The sequence below is a fragment of the Centroberyx affinis genome, unplaced genomic scaffold (assembly GCF_046629955.1).
Source record: "Centroberyx affinis isolate AG114_WGS23_722 - 3 ecotype Tasmania unplaced genomic scaffold, CSIRO-AGI_Caff_v1 ptg000801l_1, whole genome shotgun sequence".
Lineage (NCBI taxonomy): Eukaryota > Metazoa > Chordata > Actinopteri > Beryciformes > Berycidae > Centroberyx > Centroberyx affinis.
Window position 1 is genome coordinate 724,035 of NW_027279405.1, and position 17,997 is coordinate 742,031.

The 17,997-nt window shown below is 42.6% G+C and overlaps 1 protein-coding gene across 1 annotated transcript in view; it reads right to left on the minus strand.

Moving 5' to 3' along the window:
* The window catches only part of LOC139644876 (ankyrin-3-like), a 103,603-nt gene that overhangs the window by 27,702 nt on the left and 57,904 nt on the right, over nt 1-17,997 (minus strand). Inside the window, exons 19-27 of the mRNA XM_071520405.1 lie at nt 16,910-17,008; nt 16,173-16,271; nt 15,945-16,040; nt 14,372-14,444; nt 14,103-14,159; nt 9,296-9,419; nt 4,699-4,801; nt 2,538-2,647; nt 200-424 (exon numbers count right to left, since the gene is read on the minus strand). Coding sequence (XP_071376506.1) covers nt 200-424; nt 2,538-2,647; nt 4,699-4,801; nt 9,296-9,419; nt 14,103-14,159; nt 14,372-14,444; nt 15,945-16,040; nt 16,173-16,271; nt 16,910-17,008 — 986 coding nt within the window. The remainder of the gene's footprint in view (nt 1-199; nt 425-2,537; nt 2,648-4,698; nt 4,802-9,295; nt 9,420-14,102; nt 14,160-14,371; nt 14,445-15,944; nt 16,041-16,172; nt 16,272-16,909; nt 17,009-17,997) is intronic.

Below are 17,997 nucleotides of genomic sequence, written 5' to 3' on the forward strand. Positions count from 1 at the left end.
AGGTATTCTTTGGTGAAGTGATAATTATCTAAATACTGTTAGCTGCAATAGCAGTGCATAACCATTCTTTTAATTGTGATATTTAGTAAGAGTAAGAGAGTAACTCCACTGTATACATTGCATAATTATAATACCAACTCTAATACCCTTGCATTTGTAACTCATCACCAAAGGAAAAGGAGAAGAGCCAAAGTCCTACCCAAGGAACTGAGCCCCGGCCGGCCCCACCTCCACCAGCCGGCTGACCAGCCCCTCTCCCTCCACCATGGGTGGGGGGTAGGCCAGCTTGTGCCTCTTGGCCAGGCGGCAGGTGATGCGCGTGGGCGCTGTGCACTTCCTGGGTGGGATGATGATGCGCATGCCATTGTGGCGGCTGCCTCTCATGGAGCCACCACGGGCATCCACCATGAAGCTGACCAGGAACCTGTCCGAGGAGAAAGAGAGATGTTAGAGGAGAAAAAAAGGGATGGAGGGGAAAGACAGACAGAAGCCATACCACGGACACAAGTGAGGAGGACTATTCCCATGCTGTGATCACTGTACACCCAAAGAAAGAGAGTGAAAGAAAAGAACAAAAATAGAGGAAAGAGAAAAAGTGAGAGAGAGGAGAGAGAGAGAGAGAGAGAGAGAGAGAGAGAGAGAGAGAGAGAGAGTGATAGAGGAGAAAGAAGATGCTTTGAGTTTTGAAAGCTGGCAGTTCTCACCTTCACTTCTCATCGTAATTTAAGACATCTAACGTGTCTGAAACTAAACAGTGTGCTAATGAAGTTGCAGGAAGTTTAGTTTCAAGTTCTGAGGCCAAAGGTGAGTTTGCTGCCAAAGTTTCAGTCCCTCTAAAGCAGTGTTCAGTGATCAAATATTAAAAACCTGCACAAATGTTTCACCCCAGCTAGGGACTCCATTAATTCATGATGAGAGGTTATGTGATTAATGAGATTATGTGATGTGTTCCATTCTTCAATTTAAAAGCAGGTTTGGACATCCCATTAATATCATGATTGGCACAAGTAATAAGTGAGGATGTAGTGGGGCGTAAACATAGAAAACTCTGTTTACACACATTTTTATTTATGAACAGTCCTTATGCCTAAAGTCTAATGCGGCTCTTAAAACATATTTCATTTTACAAAGCCACTACATCTCTGCTAATGACCTATTAGTAACTCAAACAATGGGTTATAGATTGTGATGCATTATTAAACCAACTGGTGTAATTACGGCTAACATAAACACTGTTTCTTGCATAATGGTGCCATTTATAATCATATATTTACATAGTTCTAGATCTCAGTTATGTGTGCTGGCGTATGATAGCTGGCGTTCTATGTGTTATATTTAGCAGAACACATGTAAGGCTTTGAGAAAGAACGTTTATTTTAATGTGCGCTGTGAGAGAGAGAGATGGCACATCAATGACAGAATCCCAAACACAGGTTGACTACACACTTCTAATAGCTAGGCAGTGCAAATGAGACACCAGACCACACGGATGATATGAGCACAGACTGGAGGAGGAGAGAGGAAAAAGAAGAGAGAATGGGAGAACGGGAGGGAGACAGGAGTGGAGGAGTGAGTGACATCACTGCGGCATCACGGGTGAAACCAGAGAACTCAGTCATCACCTGGAGTCATACTGAGGGAGCGGGGAGGACAAGCTGCAAAAATAAACACATGGAAACAATGCAGGAGGCAAAAACCCCCAAACCTAGTTTTAGTATCAAAGTTTCACAATTACTATGGGTTCTGCTGGGATCTGTAATAACTAATGCGGCCAAAAAGAAAGATTAAAAACGAATGAGGTGGGAAATCAAGGGAAACAGAAAACATCTGAGGAAAAAAGACAATAAAAAAAAAAACTTTAGGCATAATATTGAGTGAAACGAGGAACAAAGAACCAAAACTTGACATGACAGATCCCGGCATTTTCATATAGCATAGCATGATTTTCTTTGCAAAGACAGCAGTGTCTATTTTAAAGGGCATAGTTCAACTTTATAGCAGTAATTATCATATATTCAAATTATATGAATTATTGTGAGAGCTAACTCTTATCAATGTATCCAAATGAAATACATGGTTTAATAGCTGACTGTGCAGTAATTTGCAGTATCTGTGATGACATAAATAGAGAATGTCAGTGAACATGGGCAGGATTTCATGACCTTGTCTTAAGTCTTATGGTATGAAATGAGGGTTGTTCATAGGTGAACTGTTGTAGCTTTAATGTAATGTGTAGCAGCAGCAGTAGCAGCCATTGCAGAAGTCCCACAGCACTGCACTTACTGCTGCATAAGTGCTGCAGGCTTTGCCAAATATTGACTCCTGGGGAAGGAGGAGCGAAAGACAATACGACAGCTATGTACAATAAATATGTAATAAGTGTGACTTCTACAATAGTTATATCTGGATGTACATACATTTGTTTGTATGTACACACATGCACATGTATAGTGTGTATGTACCTGCATGTATGTATGCGTGTGCATGCTTGCATACATATCTTGACTGATCAGAAGAGACAGTCCAGTTGTTCTTACCCAGAGTGAATGGGGCTGGACACAGTGTTGTGGCTGTGGTCCATGGTATCTGGAGTCCAGCTGTAGCGCCGCATACACTCCGAGCTGTAGTCCTTGGTCACAGCCAGGTGCTGGAGGAGCAGCAGCCAAAGATGGAGGTGAAAGGAAGATGAAGACAGGACAAGAAAGAAGGGGAGATATAAGATATAAAGATGATCAGATTTAAGAGAGCAGAAGAAAGGTAGATGGAGATTGGGGTGAAAAAAGAGAAAGATGAGGGAGGAGTGAGTAGTAGAGGGGAATGGAAATGGGGAAAAAATTATGAGAGAAGTTAGAAAAGCAGGAAGGGAGGAGAACATGAGTAAAGAGAGGAGAAGGAACGACAGAGGATGAATCATCAAGGAAAAAAGGAGTAAAGGAGAGAATGGACGGAGAAAGGAAGAAGAGAAATAAGGGAGAAAGGAAGCGCAGAGTGGAGGGAGTAGGCAGAATGATGAAACAAGACAGAAGAGAGAGTTCAGTAAATCATTACAGGAACATTACAGTTAACTATGACCCTCCCTCCTACTGTTCGTGACCCTGAGTCAGGTATGGTATGGAGCTGATAACATTTATAGCATCTTGACACATAATTCAGCAAACTTTGTCACCATCAACCACATGATGCACCACATTCAGGACAAAAAAACACAATATTTCACACAAATATGCTGCTGTCATTTAGCAGTGGCATTACATCGAAACATGCAAAAATAATGACGGACTATTATGAAGACTGAAAACGTGGCCTGCATCCAACTTTAATAAATAAATAGTTATTTATGTGAAAACTGAATCATGGGAACTCATGGACACTGAAAGTAGCATGGGAAAAGATCATTTATTATACAAAGGCCAACGCCAGTGAATAAGATGAGAATGGCACAGACCCAAAACAAACAACAAATATACAAAGACAAAACCAAGAGATGGAAGCTGAGCCACAGTGTTGGTGATTGAATAAACTGAAAAATGAGGAAGTCATCCATCAACATTGTATACCTTATTGAGAGGGTCAACCAAGTAGGAAATGTCTTTACAGACACTCTGAAGCTTAAGGGAGAAGAGACACAGTTCAGAAATCGAACTTCATGGCATTGTGCGATCCAGAGAAATGAATCTATCGGTGCTTTCTGTCTCTAAAGGGTTATATTTCCATCTAATCAAACATAAATCTCATCTCCATAGAAAAAAAGGCAATTCAAAGGTTAAAAAAACCTTGCAATATCACGGCAATTACTTTACTTTTTACATTTTAGTCAACAATCCCACTTCAAAATGAAACAAATCTGATTGTAACTTAATCTTCCTCAACTAAAAAGATAGCAGATCATATGATGATATTTAAACTGATAGTGTAACGGTGCTTTTACAAGCCATGGAGAAAAAAAACAGATATGGCCTATATTTCAATATAGATATAATAATACCAAGCTAATGCAGAGCATTTTGTCAAAAAGTCAATGTAATCTAATACAGTTGTTTGGGTTTGCTTATTTTGTAACAGAGATAGTAGAAATATGTGCATATTTTGGCCATCTATGCTTTCAAATCTTGAGGAATGTCTTCGCTGAACTTGTAGGCTATGTTACTAATATTGTTTATAACACAAGAGGTTACAGTTCCTATTTTAGCTCCTGTCCTGGATCCCAACCACCAAAACTGGCAATGTATGGGGAGGAAAGGTCTGCAGAGCGCTGTGGTTTTCCATGAGAAAGCAAGGGAGGCCTCTCAAGGCACTCAGGTTTGAATAAACTCCCAGTGAAGGTGTTATACACTCACCCTCAGCACTTTAACAAGAGCAAGTATGGCATCAACATTGCCTCCTTTGTCCTATGACCTTGGTGCAAGACAAGCAGTTCTATTAGGCTACCCTTCTCCCAGCTACCGTGCACTCATCGTTTCACCAAACCGTTGACGGAGAGACAGAGCATAGACAAGAAGAAAGTGACAGTGAAAGATGGAAAAAGACGCAAGAGGGAGTTTGAAAAAGTAGCGAGACAGAAAGCTTGACAAATAGCTACATACAGGTAAAAGGCGCGAACAAGAGAACAGAGACTGAGAGAAATAGGGAAACAGGTTGAGAATACAGAGTGAAAAGAAAAGACTGGAGTTGACAAGGAAGACAAAAGATGGACCTTACCGTGTCCTTGGTGGGGGCCAGAATCTCTTCGATCATGATGCTGTCGCGAGCGAAGGAGCTCCGGTTGAGGGTGTTGGACCTATCCGAACTGAAGGAGCGGAGGCTACATGTTACCACGCAACACAGCGTCGCGGGCGACAATAAGCGACGGCAGGAGAACAGAACACAAAACAAAAAAGCAAAAGGAATCCATTACTACATGCAACCTCCAGGGAACCAGTGTTTACTGACTGGACAGAGAGAGTCCAAAGTAGTATGTGGAAGGTAGAGAGAGGCGGAAGGACCCACAGTTGGACAAGGATTAGATAGGTACGTGTGGTAGGTTATTCAGAGATGGAAATGAGAGTGAGGTCAGTTTGTTTGCACTAAGAGATAGAGGAGAAGGGAGAGAGGCGAAGCGGCCAGATCAAGAGAAACACAGAGGGCTGTTGTCATCGATACTGTATGAAGGTGTGGTTGGTGTGCATCGTGAACACAGATGTCATTGAGTTTGTCTAAACGATGAAGTATGACCAATTAGTGAATAGGACTGTATGTATTTGCATTTGGCTGACGTGTGAGATTCATAATATCACAAGAAGTGAATGAACATCTTGGATTAATGGCAGGAATAGAAATAAGCTTTAGTCAAAAGTGTTGTTCGTTGTGCTCTTGTTTAATCTGACTGTAGATGGAGATGTCTACATTGAAGGCTGAAACCTGAGCCTAAGATTAGCAGCTGACCTAGACGTATTTCAGAGGGAACTTAGTCCTTTCTAGCTGTCTTGCTGCAGTCTGCTTAATGGCTGTGTGGTGACGTGTGCCTATTTTTGCAGCCTCTCAGGCTGGATGCAGTACTGTAGATTGCTCTACTGTTTTTTTGTTTTTTTCTCTCTTGTGCTCTCGTGTTTTTTCGATCAGTGCAGACGAGCCGTAGTTCTTGTGTGTACTGTTTGTACACACACTGACTCCGATGCTGTTCTCTCTCTCTCGTTGAAGGTGGCTGCCCTCCTCTGCATTGTTCCCTACAGTGTGAGCAAATGTGTGTGTATGCGTACAACACATGCATTCAAATAGACTGTAATGTATGTAACTGTGTTTTTGAATACATGTGTGCACTGTCAGAAAATAAGGTGGGGCTGTCAAAAAGGTACAGCCCCAGCCACAAAAGCTACAACTCTGTACCTTATTTTGCGAGAGCGTGTATGTGTGTATCGATGAGTCCAAGCATGTGTGTGTGCAGGGGGGAGAGAACGAGCTAGTGAGGGGGAGAAAGTGCCGAGCTCAGCGTGTTTGAGTGGGCACGCTATTCAGCACAGAGAGAAGCCCTTTATTCAGCACAGCCTGCCTACCCCGCCATCGAAGTTACCAAGCAACTCTGCGCGGCCTGAATGGACTCGCTGGCATGGCAGTGCCGCTCCCCCCCCCCCCCCCCCCCCCGCTCTCTACTGTTTGTTCTCCACAGCTTCCTCCTCTTTCTCATTCTGTCCATCCCATCCTCCCCTCCCTGGACATCCGCGCCTTTCCTTTTCCATCTATAGCCCGGAGACATTGCTTTTCTCTCATCTTCCTCATTCTCTCTATTGCTCTTCGCTGTCTGTCTTCAAACATGTCCGTCTATTTCTGCCTGTCATGGCAACTGCCAGCACTCTTGTTTCTGCTGCTGTCCCATCATCTCTTCCTCTCTCCACTGTCCTCAATTCAGTGTCATGTTGCTGTGTATCCACAGTGCCGTTTCACCCTACAATTCTCTCAATGGAAGGACTTTATTCAGTTTTTCTTCACCTTGCTGCTTCCCTCCATCCACCCCCCCCCCCTTCTCCTTCCTTCCTCTTTCAGCACCGCTCCATTCGTTTTACTGTTGATCAATCTGTCAACCCCCACAACCTCAGATCTATTTGCCTTGCTGTAAACTGCACTTCCCATTATCCTAGCTACTTGTTTTTTCTGTCTCTTATCTCCATGTATATCCCAATAGTCCTATATCTTTTAGGATGGCATCTGTGTGGGCTCAAAGAGAGGATTGTGTGCGTACTGTGAGTGTGTTTGTGTGTGCATGGATGCATGCACATGGGGCCGAATGTCTGTCTGTCCTTTGTGAAAATGTGGGAGTTTTCTAGGTGCTGGACCAAAATCAACAAGCCTCTCAGGCAATAAAGTTTCCATCTCTGCATACCATGATTGAACATCCTGAATCTGTAGGATCTCTGGGGAACATTGGGGCATCTCCAATTACTTAGTAGGCTTAATTCAATATAAAGCAGATAGATAAAGGGGCTGATTGTGAGTGAACTGATGTATTTGATCCCTGGAAGTTACACTGAGTGACACTAAAAAAATATATATATATTTTCACAGGGAAAGTGCCACTTCAGAACACACCACACCAAAACTTTGGGGATTAATCCACACAACTCAAACCGAAGAAAAGGCTGTTATTTTCATAACATCAAAAAACAAAACTGTCGCCTTTATTTTCTCATTTCGAGTGAGACTGCCTTTTTTTCGAAACCTGCATCAAAAACAGCTTATTTTGTTTTTGCAAATATGATGATTCTTGTTTGAGGGATGAAAAAATAAGGTGAAAGGGTGATCAACTAAAATGGATAAATCAACTATCTCAAAATGAAACATCCAAACAACATGTAACGGCAACAAAGTGACTAGTCAGCTACCACACACAGAGAAATAACAATGTTGGATGAAGCCAGTGTACAAGGGATGGCTCACGGTTTGGGTTAGGGGTTTTATGGGTGTCGGGTTGGGGTTATAGTTCAGAGGTTACAGGGGAGGGACACCATTCAGAGCTAATGTTGCCTACTACTACTACTCTTTTCTTACCTGATCCTAGGGCTAGAATGAGGAACAGACACGGTGCAAGAAAAAGAAAACAAGGAAAAGAGCAAAATAGAAGAGAGTGAAAAGCAAAGCATTTTTGAAGACATTAAAGCAGAGATGCTGTGGGTTTATTTTTTTCCATATGACATTGATGCTGCGCTTTTGCATGGTTGTGCTCCAAGACTAGGCGTGTTTGTGTACTTGAGTGTGTGTGTGTGTGTGTGAGTGTGTGTGTGTGTGTGTGTGTGTGTGTGTGTGTGTGTGTGTGTGTGTGTGTGTGTGTGTGTGTGTGTGTGTGTGTGTGTGTGTGTGTGTGTGTGTGTGTATGTATATGCATAGGTGAGATGGCCCAGTCAAAAAGCAAACCATGCAATGCCGATGTCATAAACAGAAAGGTAAGGAAAAGAAAAGGAGTTGCTCAGCATCATACATTCATTGATCAATAAAATATTTCACTGCATTACATTTCCAACCCTGTAAAGAGACATGTCAACAATTTCAGCACCGATTTCAATGTACAAACTGTTCTCCTACAGTATTGCAATTACAGCCCTACATAGCAGTAGCATAATAGGAACAGATATTTTTTTTATATTTAGAAGCAGATTGAGACTAATAATTCTGACAGAAATACACATTTTATCTGTAACACTATTCATCATAAGCATGAAAAAAGTAAATTAGTCACAGTTAAGCAACTCATCAACAGAATGATTATTCATTAAGTCAGCAGGCGTTTAATTTGAACATTGCATGACCCTTTTATTGAGGCACAAATATTTTTTTTACAGGAGTTAGTGGAAATAGCTGAAAATTCGAACTCTCCGGTCAACAAACTCTAAATTTGCTTCTCACTTTTTTAAGTTAATCCACAGCAATTTAACTATTTGCAAGATCTAATTCCTTTCATGACTGCATTGTATGTCAACATTGCATGAAAAAACTGTCCAGTGTCGAGCCATGAGGCTCATCCAACAAGTTTCTATGTCTGTGTAATTCTGTGTTTCTAGTACTTGCTGTGGCCTGCTGCTGTTAGCGGTTTCCTGTCACTGTTAGTGTTGCGGGTTTTATCTCGCCAAGCATCACCATGCATCTGCCAGCTGTCAGTGTGGCTACAATAGACAGCCGATAATATGCTTGGGCTGCACAATACTTGTCCTGTGTGGCCATGATGTGTTTTCACTGGAGCCTGCCAGTTTTCCACTGTGTGCTTCGTCCACTATTTGTAACTGTAGTTAGGCCCGGACTGAATAGCCAAGTACAGCTGTTCACTGAGAGCTGCCTGTTATTAGACCAAAGGCAGAGAAGTGGATAGGTATCAAAGTTCAGCAAATGACACAGCCTATATTTCCTGTATTATACTACGGACAATTTTCAGTCTTTGCCCGGGCTTTGAATTAGGCCACACAAAGTGCTGAATCATTTTGTCAGGTTGAATCATTAGATGGCAACTTTCCAGCTGCTTTCTGGTGTTTCCATTATTGTGTGTGTGTGTGTTGGGGGCTATACATGATAAAATCTCTTTCAATCTAACAGACTCTACACAGTCTGAATATACCGCATACAGAATCAGAGATGGCATCATAAGTCCATGTACATAGGATGAACAACCACAGCAGCAATGGCAAACATGACAACATCACAAACCTAAAATACTGAAGGGAGAACAACCATCTGGCCACAGTGTCCTGGACAATTTGGACTACATACACAGCAATACTGCACCACCGTACATCTGCTGTTTTCATATGCACCTAATAAAGCAGTGAGCAGGGCTTACCTGGCTGAGCGGGCTCCTATGCTGAAGCCCATGTATCCCTCCTGGGGGAGAGAGTCATCCCCCAGCTCTTTGAGGTCCTGAGGCCGCAGGTATTTGTCCGTGTCCCCGGTCATCGCATCCTCACCTGGAGGGGGGTGGAAATCATAAAATCCCCCAGTTACTTCAAAAGGCAATCCAGGAAAATAGGAGCGATGCGGCACCACGGGGGAAAAAAACAACCCCTCACTGCCGACATCAATCTTTCACTTATTTCATTATAGTACTTAGAGGAGGCCTTGGGTAATTTATTAGCACTACTCTATCCTTAAACCCAACCGGCCTGCATAGCCCACTGCAACTTTTCTATTGTCCATTCATCTGACTGTGACACATCAATAACATAGTCATGAAGCTGTAGCAATGAGCAGCACCGATGCTTGAAACGACAGACTGTTTTTTGCAGGTTAGACAGTAATGACAGTAGAAAAAAATGCCATCAGAGACAGCAGCAAAGCCACTTTGCAGTAGAGCTGGAGCTCTCCTGTAAAACCAAACGCAGTTCCTTTCACAACACTCAGACACACAGCGCAGCAGAAGGTTTTTAAAGCTACCAAAGCCCGAGCAGAATAAGCACAGAATAAGCAGAAGTGCAGAACCGCACCGCACCTCGATCGGCGGACCGGTGGACTATAACACGCCGGTCAATGAAGCCGGCGGAGCGGCTACAGTGTTTCCCCTTCTCCCTCATGTCCGGCTCTGTCCTGCCTGCAACACTCCGCTCCTCCACCGCAGCCCCTCCCCCCTACCTCGGATACTGCCGCACTCCGATCGGGCAACACTGACAACACCACGAGTGTCAAGCCAGACAGAATAATACGTCGACGTGCGGTCATAACTTTCAAAATAAAACCCATACTATAAAAAAGGATAGGTTGGTGTCCTTAGTTCTGATTGGCCGAGTCACACTCGAATCAGTTGTAAAATACCCAATAAACACACTTATTACAGTGAAATTAAACACTGTGTTGCTAAACAGAAAATTAAATAGGCCTACATGTATAATTTTCTCTCTCTCTCTCATATATAGGTTAAAAATACAATGTTTCCTTTCTTTCTTTCATTTGCATTATTTCATATTACAATGATACAGTTATTTTAAAACGGCTACAACACATGAGCATGACATGAAGTGGTGTAAACCACAGACCACACTGTCTTATTGCTTAATTGACAAACGTGTTCCAACTAAGTAAAAGGCTACAACAATTTATTTAAGAATTCTGCAGGCTAGTAAATGTTAGGCTAAATGCATTTTTTTCCCAAAGAGTTGTTGTTCTGTACATCCCAATAGACCTAAAAATCATCTCCAACAGCTGGGCTGTTTTAACAGTATAGTGACAAATGCTTTTATTTTGGTGGTGGAATCGATCATCTAACTTCCGGTGTTATCCTGGTTGTCTCTGTCCAACTTGACGCTGCTGGAAACACCGACATCGCTCGGCTCCTACCGTTCGCTGCTGTAATGTCTCACCGTCCCATTCAAGCTCGCATCACTGGCCGCCCGTGACATTACCGCCCCCCTCCCCCCTCTTCCCTCTACATAGCGAGCTAAGATGTTTTGGAGCTGATGCATCTCTGGGCTATAACGTCACGGCATCTTTCTCTCTCTCTCTCTCTGTCTCTCTCTCTTCAATTCAATTCAAGTCAACACGGGATTCCATTACCAAACCAAGAAAGTGACTAAGTGAATTACAATTACATTCACTATATAACAAAAACAGTAAAAATAAAAATAGGTAGGTAGGCTATCTACAATGTTCATTCAACGTTGCCAATTTCCCTTAATAGCCTATGTGACTACAATCACCTCATTCTGCAGCTAAAATTGCACACTACATAAAACACTCTCTTTCTCTCTCTATGTCTCTCTCCGTGGTCGATCCGCAGCAGCTTTTACGCCGCAGCCTCTAAAGCACCATCAAAACATCCTTTAAAGCCCAAAATAACTTACCTATGTCCAAAGCAGCCATGTTGATCACAATTCTTCTTAATTGCCTGAGTTATTTCTATTTTTTCAAAACTCCACAGAATTGTTCCCAGAATAAAAATCCAACCGAGAAATAAATCCAGAGAGAGGTGCAGACTATAAAGTAGCCCATTCAGTCCGCTGGGTGTTGATGGAAAAAGTTGCCCCCTCTTACCCCACGTACTATCAGTTAACCCTACTCGGACCGACTTGTAATAACTTTATGCGCACTTTTGGTGCTGGTGCATAGGCGGAACGCACCGATATCGGCCACCTTCCTTCCACTAACAAATAAAGTTTAAACTACACAGTTTTGCGTCTCCCTGCTGCAAAAAAGATCACATTAGTCCAAGCCTGACGTTGGCGGCAGCACCGGGGTTAATTCTCCCGTGCAGGCGGCTCAACGAAAGCTCATCTCATTGGATTTAAGAAGAGAGAAAGTCTCGGAGAGTCCATGGCCTCAACAGCATCCTCCACCCGTCAAGAAACACCGGTTGAAGAGCGTCGAAACGAAGAGCGCGCGGCAGTTTACAGAGAGCGCAGGCCGCATTGGAAATGTACTCACCGCGGTCTGCGGTGAGCACAGTAAGCTGATAGCCTGGTCGTTTATGTAAACAAATGCCTTCTCTGAGGAAGAGGGAGAGCCTAACTTCTGTGGAGGAGACAGTGAAGAGAGAGGGAGAATAGTCTCATTGAAGGACAGCCCCCTGAACCCTCCTCCTGGACTGTCTTTCTCTATGGGGAAAGAGGTGGAAGTGATAGAGGGAGTTTGGCTGCATGTCAAGCCAGAGGGGGGAAACTAAATAGTGATGAAATAAACACATGGTGCATCGTTTTACCATTTTTCAAATATCTTGAGCAACACTTCTCTTGTCTAGTTCCTAATTTTTCACTGTGCAAACGGTGATTTACAGTTACACAACCGACAGTATATTTAGAACAATTATGCAAGAGATTGCAACAGTCAAAGACCCTATGAATATATACAGTACTGTAAACAACATCAACTCTAATAATGCGCTATAGGGCCGGTGCTGGGGATCAAGGGGAGACTCTAAACTGCGATGGAATCTAAATACAGCAAGAGAAGGACTTAGAAGTCTTAAAAGATGTCTAAAGATGGCAGCAGTCAGTGGCTGTAGTCTATAGAAAGCATGAGATCAGCGTGCCATGGCTCAGCCAGGCTCCACACACAACAGCCAGAGACCAGGAGTGACCTGCCATGCTCACTAGCTCTCTCTCCTGCCTACAGCTTAATAGGATTGGCTTTCCCCCACACAGGATTAAAGAGAGATGTGGAAACTCCTTCCTTCCTCCAATTCCTCCCCTCTCTCTCTCTCTCTCTCTCCCTCTCACACACACCCAACAACAACAACTTACAAAGACGAGGGAGTGCAGGCCTGGATGCAACAGCTAACTCAACCCAGTCTGGTGTTACTACGATTGGGCCAAGTGTTATTGTTCAGGGATATGATACATCTGAACACTGGATATCAATAACGGCATGAAATGACATGAGTGTGTTATTGATACCCGGTGTTGATGAAAACCCAGCAGCACAAGTACAATGCTGATGAACTACGCATATAGTATTATCACAGTCTGTGTGGAGTACGCAAGGCCATGGATACTTTGAGTTATAATTCTTGTGTGGCAGTGAATTATGAATCATAAATATCCCAATGTGCATCTTCATCATACATACGGCCACAGTGCAAAATCATCTGTAATTGTCTGATAGATGTGTGCATGTATGTGTGTGTGTGTGTGTGTGTTGAGTCTAGCTGTATCAGCTGACACAGAAACTCCACACCCCAGACGGTCCCCTAAGCAACAGCCCATGAACAAGCTCATCAATTTTACAGGCCTGTTGGCTCTGTGATTCCAAAACAAAAGGCAGAGGACTGAAGCGGGCGGCCTGTAACAATACGAGCTGTACCATAAACTTGACTCTGCCATGGTGCAGGTCATTGCTAAGTAATGATATTATTCAGATCATGTCATTTATTGTGGTGTTATACAGTGAGACTTTAACATTTCAATGAATGTATGTTAGGGCTTTGGTAAGAAAACGCTCAGTGAGTCGTCTGAATTAGAAAACGAGTGACATTGACCTTGTTTTCATCGTCTCATAGCAACTACTGTCAAACAGATTTTAGGGCAGAAGTTAATAATACTTTACATAACTGAGGTGTCTTTGATGAGGAGAATCATGCAGAATGTGACTTATAGTGTCAAGTGGTTAAAAATAACGATTGTTTGTTTGAGTTGCCGTGAAAATAACATCAACAATGTCAATTCGTGAACAAAAACAGGTCACTCAAACCAGCCAGAAAACCAAAAACATCCAGACCCAAGTCCAAAACAGCCTAAAAAATTTATGTTTGCTGTTGCGTCTTCTCTGACAAAATGACTTTGTTCTGTGTCTACTGCTGGCAGGCCACAAATAAAAAACAAAGCTCACACAAACAGAATATCTGTTAAGTATAAGACCTGTCTTTGGCTACTGGGATGACGATACTTTTACACCAACAACATAGCTACCTAAACTGCATAATCAAGGAATTCTGTGTAAGCGGCTTAGAGAGAGTGTGTGTGTGTTCTGGCTGGTGAGTGAGTTTACTCAGACTTTGCCTGGTAACTTCCTAGTGAAAGAGGACAGTGAAGCAGAAGAGTAGCGTGGCGGTGCCGTGATGGTTAGCTCTTGAACAACAGGTGAATCAGGTGAGGGCGAGTGAAGCGGGTTATGTGAGAGGAAAACAAACAACAAAACAGTGTAGGAGGCAAATTGATAGCAAATACCTTCATCAACATCTGAAATATACTCCTCATTGAGAATTTCAGGCACATTGGCCCGGACTGTGTGATTTGAATACACATACAGTAAAGAATGCAAATGTTAAAAAAAACACACATCACATGGCACACATTCACAAGTGTATGGGAATCATGCAATGAATTGATATTAAAAACGACAAGTCAAACAACTTGAGTTTCAAACACCTAATTTCAACTTTAGCACTCAAGAAAATGAGGGGAGTTTAGACAAAATATTAGCATTCTTCTCATACCTTCGTCATCTGACAAGTCGAGGAACTCATTCATGGTCTCTGGGACGTTGATTTTGTGTTTTTCTGTTACGGTCTGTGAAGAAAAACAGATGGACAAATGAGTAATGTTAAAAAAAAACACAGCCAAGAGAAGAGAATAGTTCTGGTCAAATCCCTGAAAAAACAATTCCAATCCAATTCTGAAGGGGAAACACATGGTGAATTACAATAGCAAGTATTTCTACACACTGGGAATATCATATCGTAACAATTTATTTGGATACCCAAGTGTTGATGCTCAGCTAAAGTATAAGGTGACAAAAAGTAGATGTTCAACAAAGTGTCACTTTCTGCAGCATCTCTACAGACTATGTAACCCTAACCCCATTTTTAAACCTAACCCACAAACCTAACCTGACCATATTTCAGCAGAAAAAATGTGTCCAAGGAACTCATGACCGAAACACGACCTTGTCACCCACTTCAATGAGCGCCTCTCCATACTACACTGAAGCCAAAGCAGCGTTCCTCTTTAGCAAACTAACCTGACCATGTTTCTAACCGTAACTCCAAATGTTATTGTGAGTATTGAGAATCAGCATTGGACTATCCAAATAATATATATACTTCCTAAGATGTTTTATGGACATGAAACAAAATGTTAGCCCTGGCCTCTGCCACAGGAAGACCCAATGATGTGACTGAAGGCAACTGTAGCTTCTATAGAGACATAAAACAACAGCAGAAGCCTTTGCACAATGAATAATAGATCAATCATAGACAGGTGCAGGGAAAGGACCTTGACCTTTTAGTTACAGTAACACAGTTAGACTAATATACTTTGCTGCTGATTGTACAGGTTCCTCTGTGACCTCTCTTCACCCGCTCTGTCCCTCCCACCCATGCCACCTCTCCATCTTCCTACAGCCTCTCTTTCCCTCTTCTGTTCCTGTTCTCACTCACTGTCTCCCCCCTCCTGTTCCTCCAAGACACGTGCATGGATCAGATCACTATTCGTCACCTGGGCTATTTGAGGAGAAACCTTAAGCTCCAATCCAGGCCCTCTTTCTCTCAATCAGGTCAACATCTCACACGTGACACAGCATGACTGACTGACTTGCTGGCTGAGTGGATTCACACACTGACTGGACTTACAGTATGTTGCTGGCTGACTAGCCAAGTTTTAATTTGGGCTTGGAGCTGGTCACACAATGCAGTTCTATTAGCCTACTTTAAACAGAGGAAGTTGAAACAGTAACTTTTAAAATCGTCAATGCTTTCATAGTCCCATATTGTCTGGATACTGAACAAACCTGAACAAAAGTCAGCTTTTCAGTAATATAAAAAAAGTGCTGATTTCCTCAATGCCACATTTATTTACTGAAATTTCACAATGCATTCCCAATGGGTTGGCCTGGCTGGATAAATGAATTTGCAATATGCACAGTGGATAAACGTCATCTGTCAGAATAAAACAAAAAACAGCAAAATTGTGATACAAGCTACAAGACTAGAAATAGCCTGGATCATGTTGCCGATGTCATACAGATTATGTACATTTAACCATATGAGATGCAGGGATGCATTGTCTCACCATGGAGGTCAGGTTTTCGTCCGTCATGGGCCTCAGAGTATCCACCACCGAGATGTAACCAAGACGACGGGCAATGGATAGGGCAGTGTTCCCATTCTGACCGGTGACGGATCCACAGGAAGGTATTTACAGGAGGCACACAGAACACACAAACAGAATTCAGTATTTCATGAAGCTACAGCACCGTGGGAGTGTTTTATGTGTGCGTGTGTGTGTGTGTGTACTGACCACGGTGAGCTCGTTGGCTGAGGCCCCGTGCTGAAGCAGCAGGTTGATGATGTGGGTGTGGCCCTGTTGAGCTGCTTGGTGTAAGGGAGTGTACCCGTTCTAAACAGAGAAACAGACAGACAAACAGAGTCAGGGAGAGACAGAGAGGAATAGTTACAATTAGAGGACAGAATGGGAAAGGGAAAGAGAAAATAGATGGTGAATGTAAAAGAGATGGAGGGAGAAGTGAAAAAAAAAAAAAAAAAGTGGAAATATGATGTGGGGAGAGAGCCAAATGGTGAGGGGAGGGAGGGAGAATAAATAAGTACTTTGACATGGAATAATGCTATAGTGCAGTACAGTAGTAAGGAAGTGTTATAGTAGCAACAAACAATACTGTACTCCCTATCAACTATCCATCATCTCATCTCCTTGTAACTTCCCTACAGTAGAGACCTGTCCTTATGTTAGATACTATACTTCATTACTTATATTATGTGTGTGTGGGTGTAGGAAATTTTTTGAGGATTTTTAGGGAAGTGAGGACTTTCAAAAACTGGCCATGAAAGGATTAGTGGCTAGGCTTGGGGTTAGGTTCATGTTAAGCTAAGTGTTAAGGTTAGACATGCATTGGTGACGTTAAGGTTAATATTAGGGGTTGGGGAATGAAGGTCCTCACAAGTATAGTAATAAAACCCTGTGTGAGTGTGTGTGTGCTTGTGTTTGTGTGTGTGTGTGTAAGTGGTTGCATTATCTACCTTGGTTTTGCCATTGACTCTGGCATGGTTCTGCAGCAGGAAGTTTGCCATCTTTGCGTTGCCATAGTGACAAGCCACGTGCAACGGAGTGTAACCCATCTGCATGAGGTAAAGTAGACGGAGAGAGAGAGAGAGTGAGAGGGAAAGATAGACAGATGAAAAGGGCAGATAAATGGACAGAAAAAGAAAAGATAGTTTCGTACATTTGCTAGAGCTCTCATCTTGTTACATCACAGTTTGTATAAGAACTGACTTACTTTGCAAAGTGTATTTTGTAAGAATTTTGCAAGAAAAAAGTTGTTTTATGTAGAAAAACAGAAACCAGCCTCCATTTCTTTACATGCCAGATTTGATTGCTAATATAACTTCAAAGCCGCATCAAATTTCACGTCATTGTTGCGTTGTGTGTGCATTGCAGAATGTATAACAGAGGAGATGAGTGAATGAATAACCTATTCGCTGTAAACAACTGTCCTGTCAGCACAAACACACACACACACACACACACACACACACACACACACGCACACGCACATTGTGTAACCTTGTGTTGCCCAACCTTCAGCTGCAGCAGGTTTGTCTCAGTGTACGTGATCAGCCTGCTGTGGGGCCTCTGTGTGTGTGTGTGTGTGTGTGAGTGAATGTAACTGAGAGTGTGTGATTGACTGAGAGTGTGCACGTGTTAATGTGCATGTGTCTGTTGCAGTGTGTGACGCATCCATACACCCACTAACAATTTCCACTCAGGTGTCTATCCTTTATTTATGTTGCACCTGATATCATTCTAGTGCGGATGTGTGTGTGTGTGTGTGTGTGTGAGAGAGAGCGAGAGAGAGACAGAGAGAGTGTGTGAATGTATTTTTCTGCTGCTATAAAGTATAGTTATACAGTTCAAATACAAAACACACACACAGATAAACATGCACATGACTGTGTACAGTGTACACGCAGTATAGACAGCATAAACAGACACACCTAAACAAACTATCTCATAATGATGTGACACATACACACATACACACACACACACACACGCACACACACACACACATACACACACACACACACACACACTCTCACATAAAATG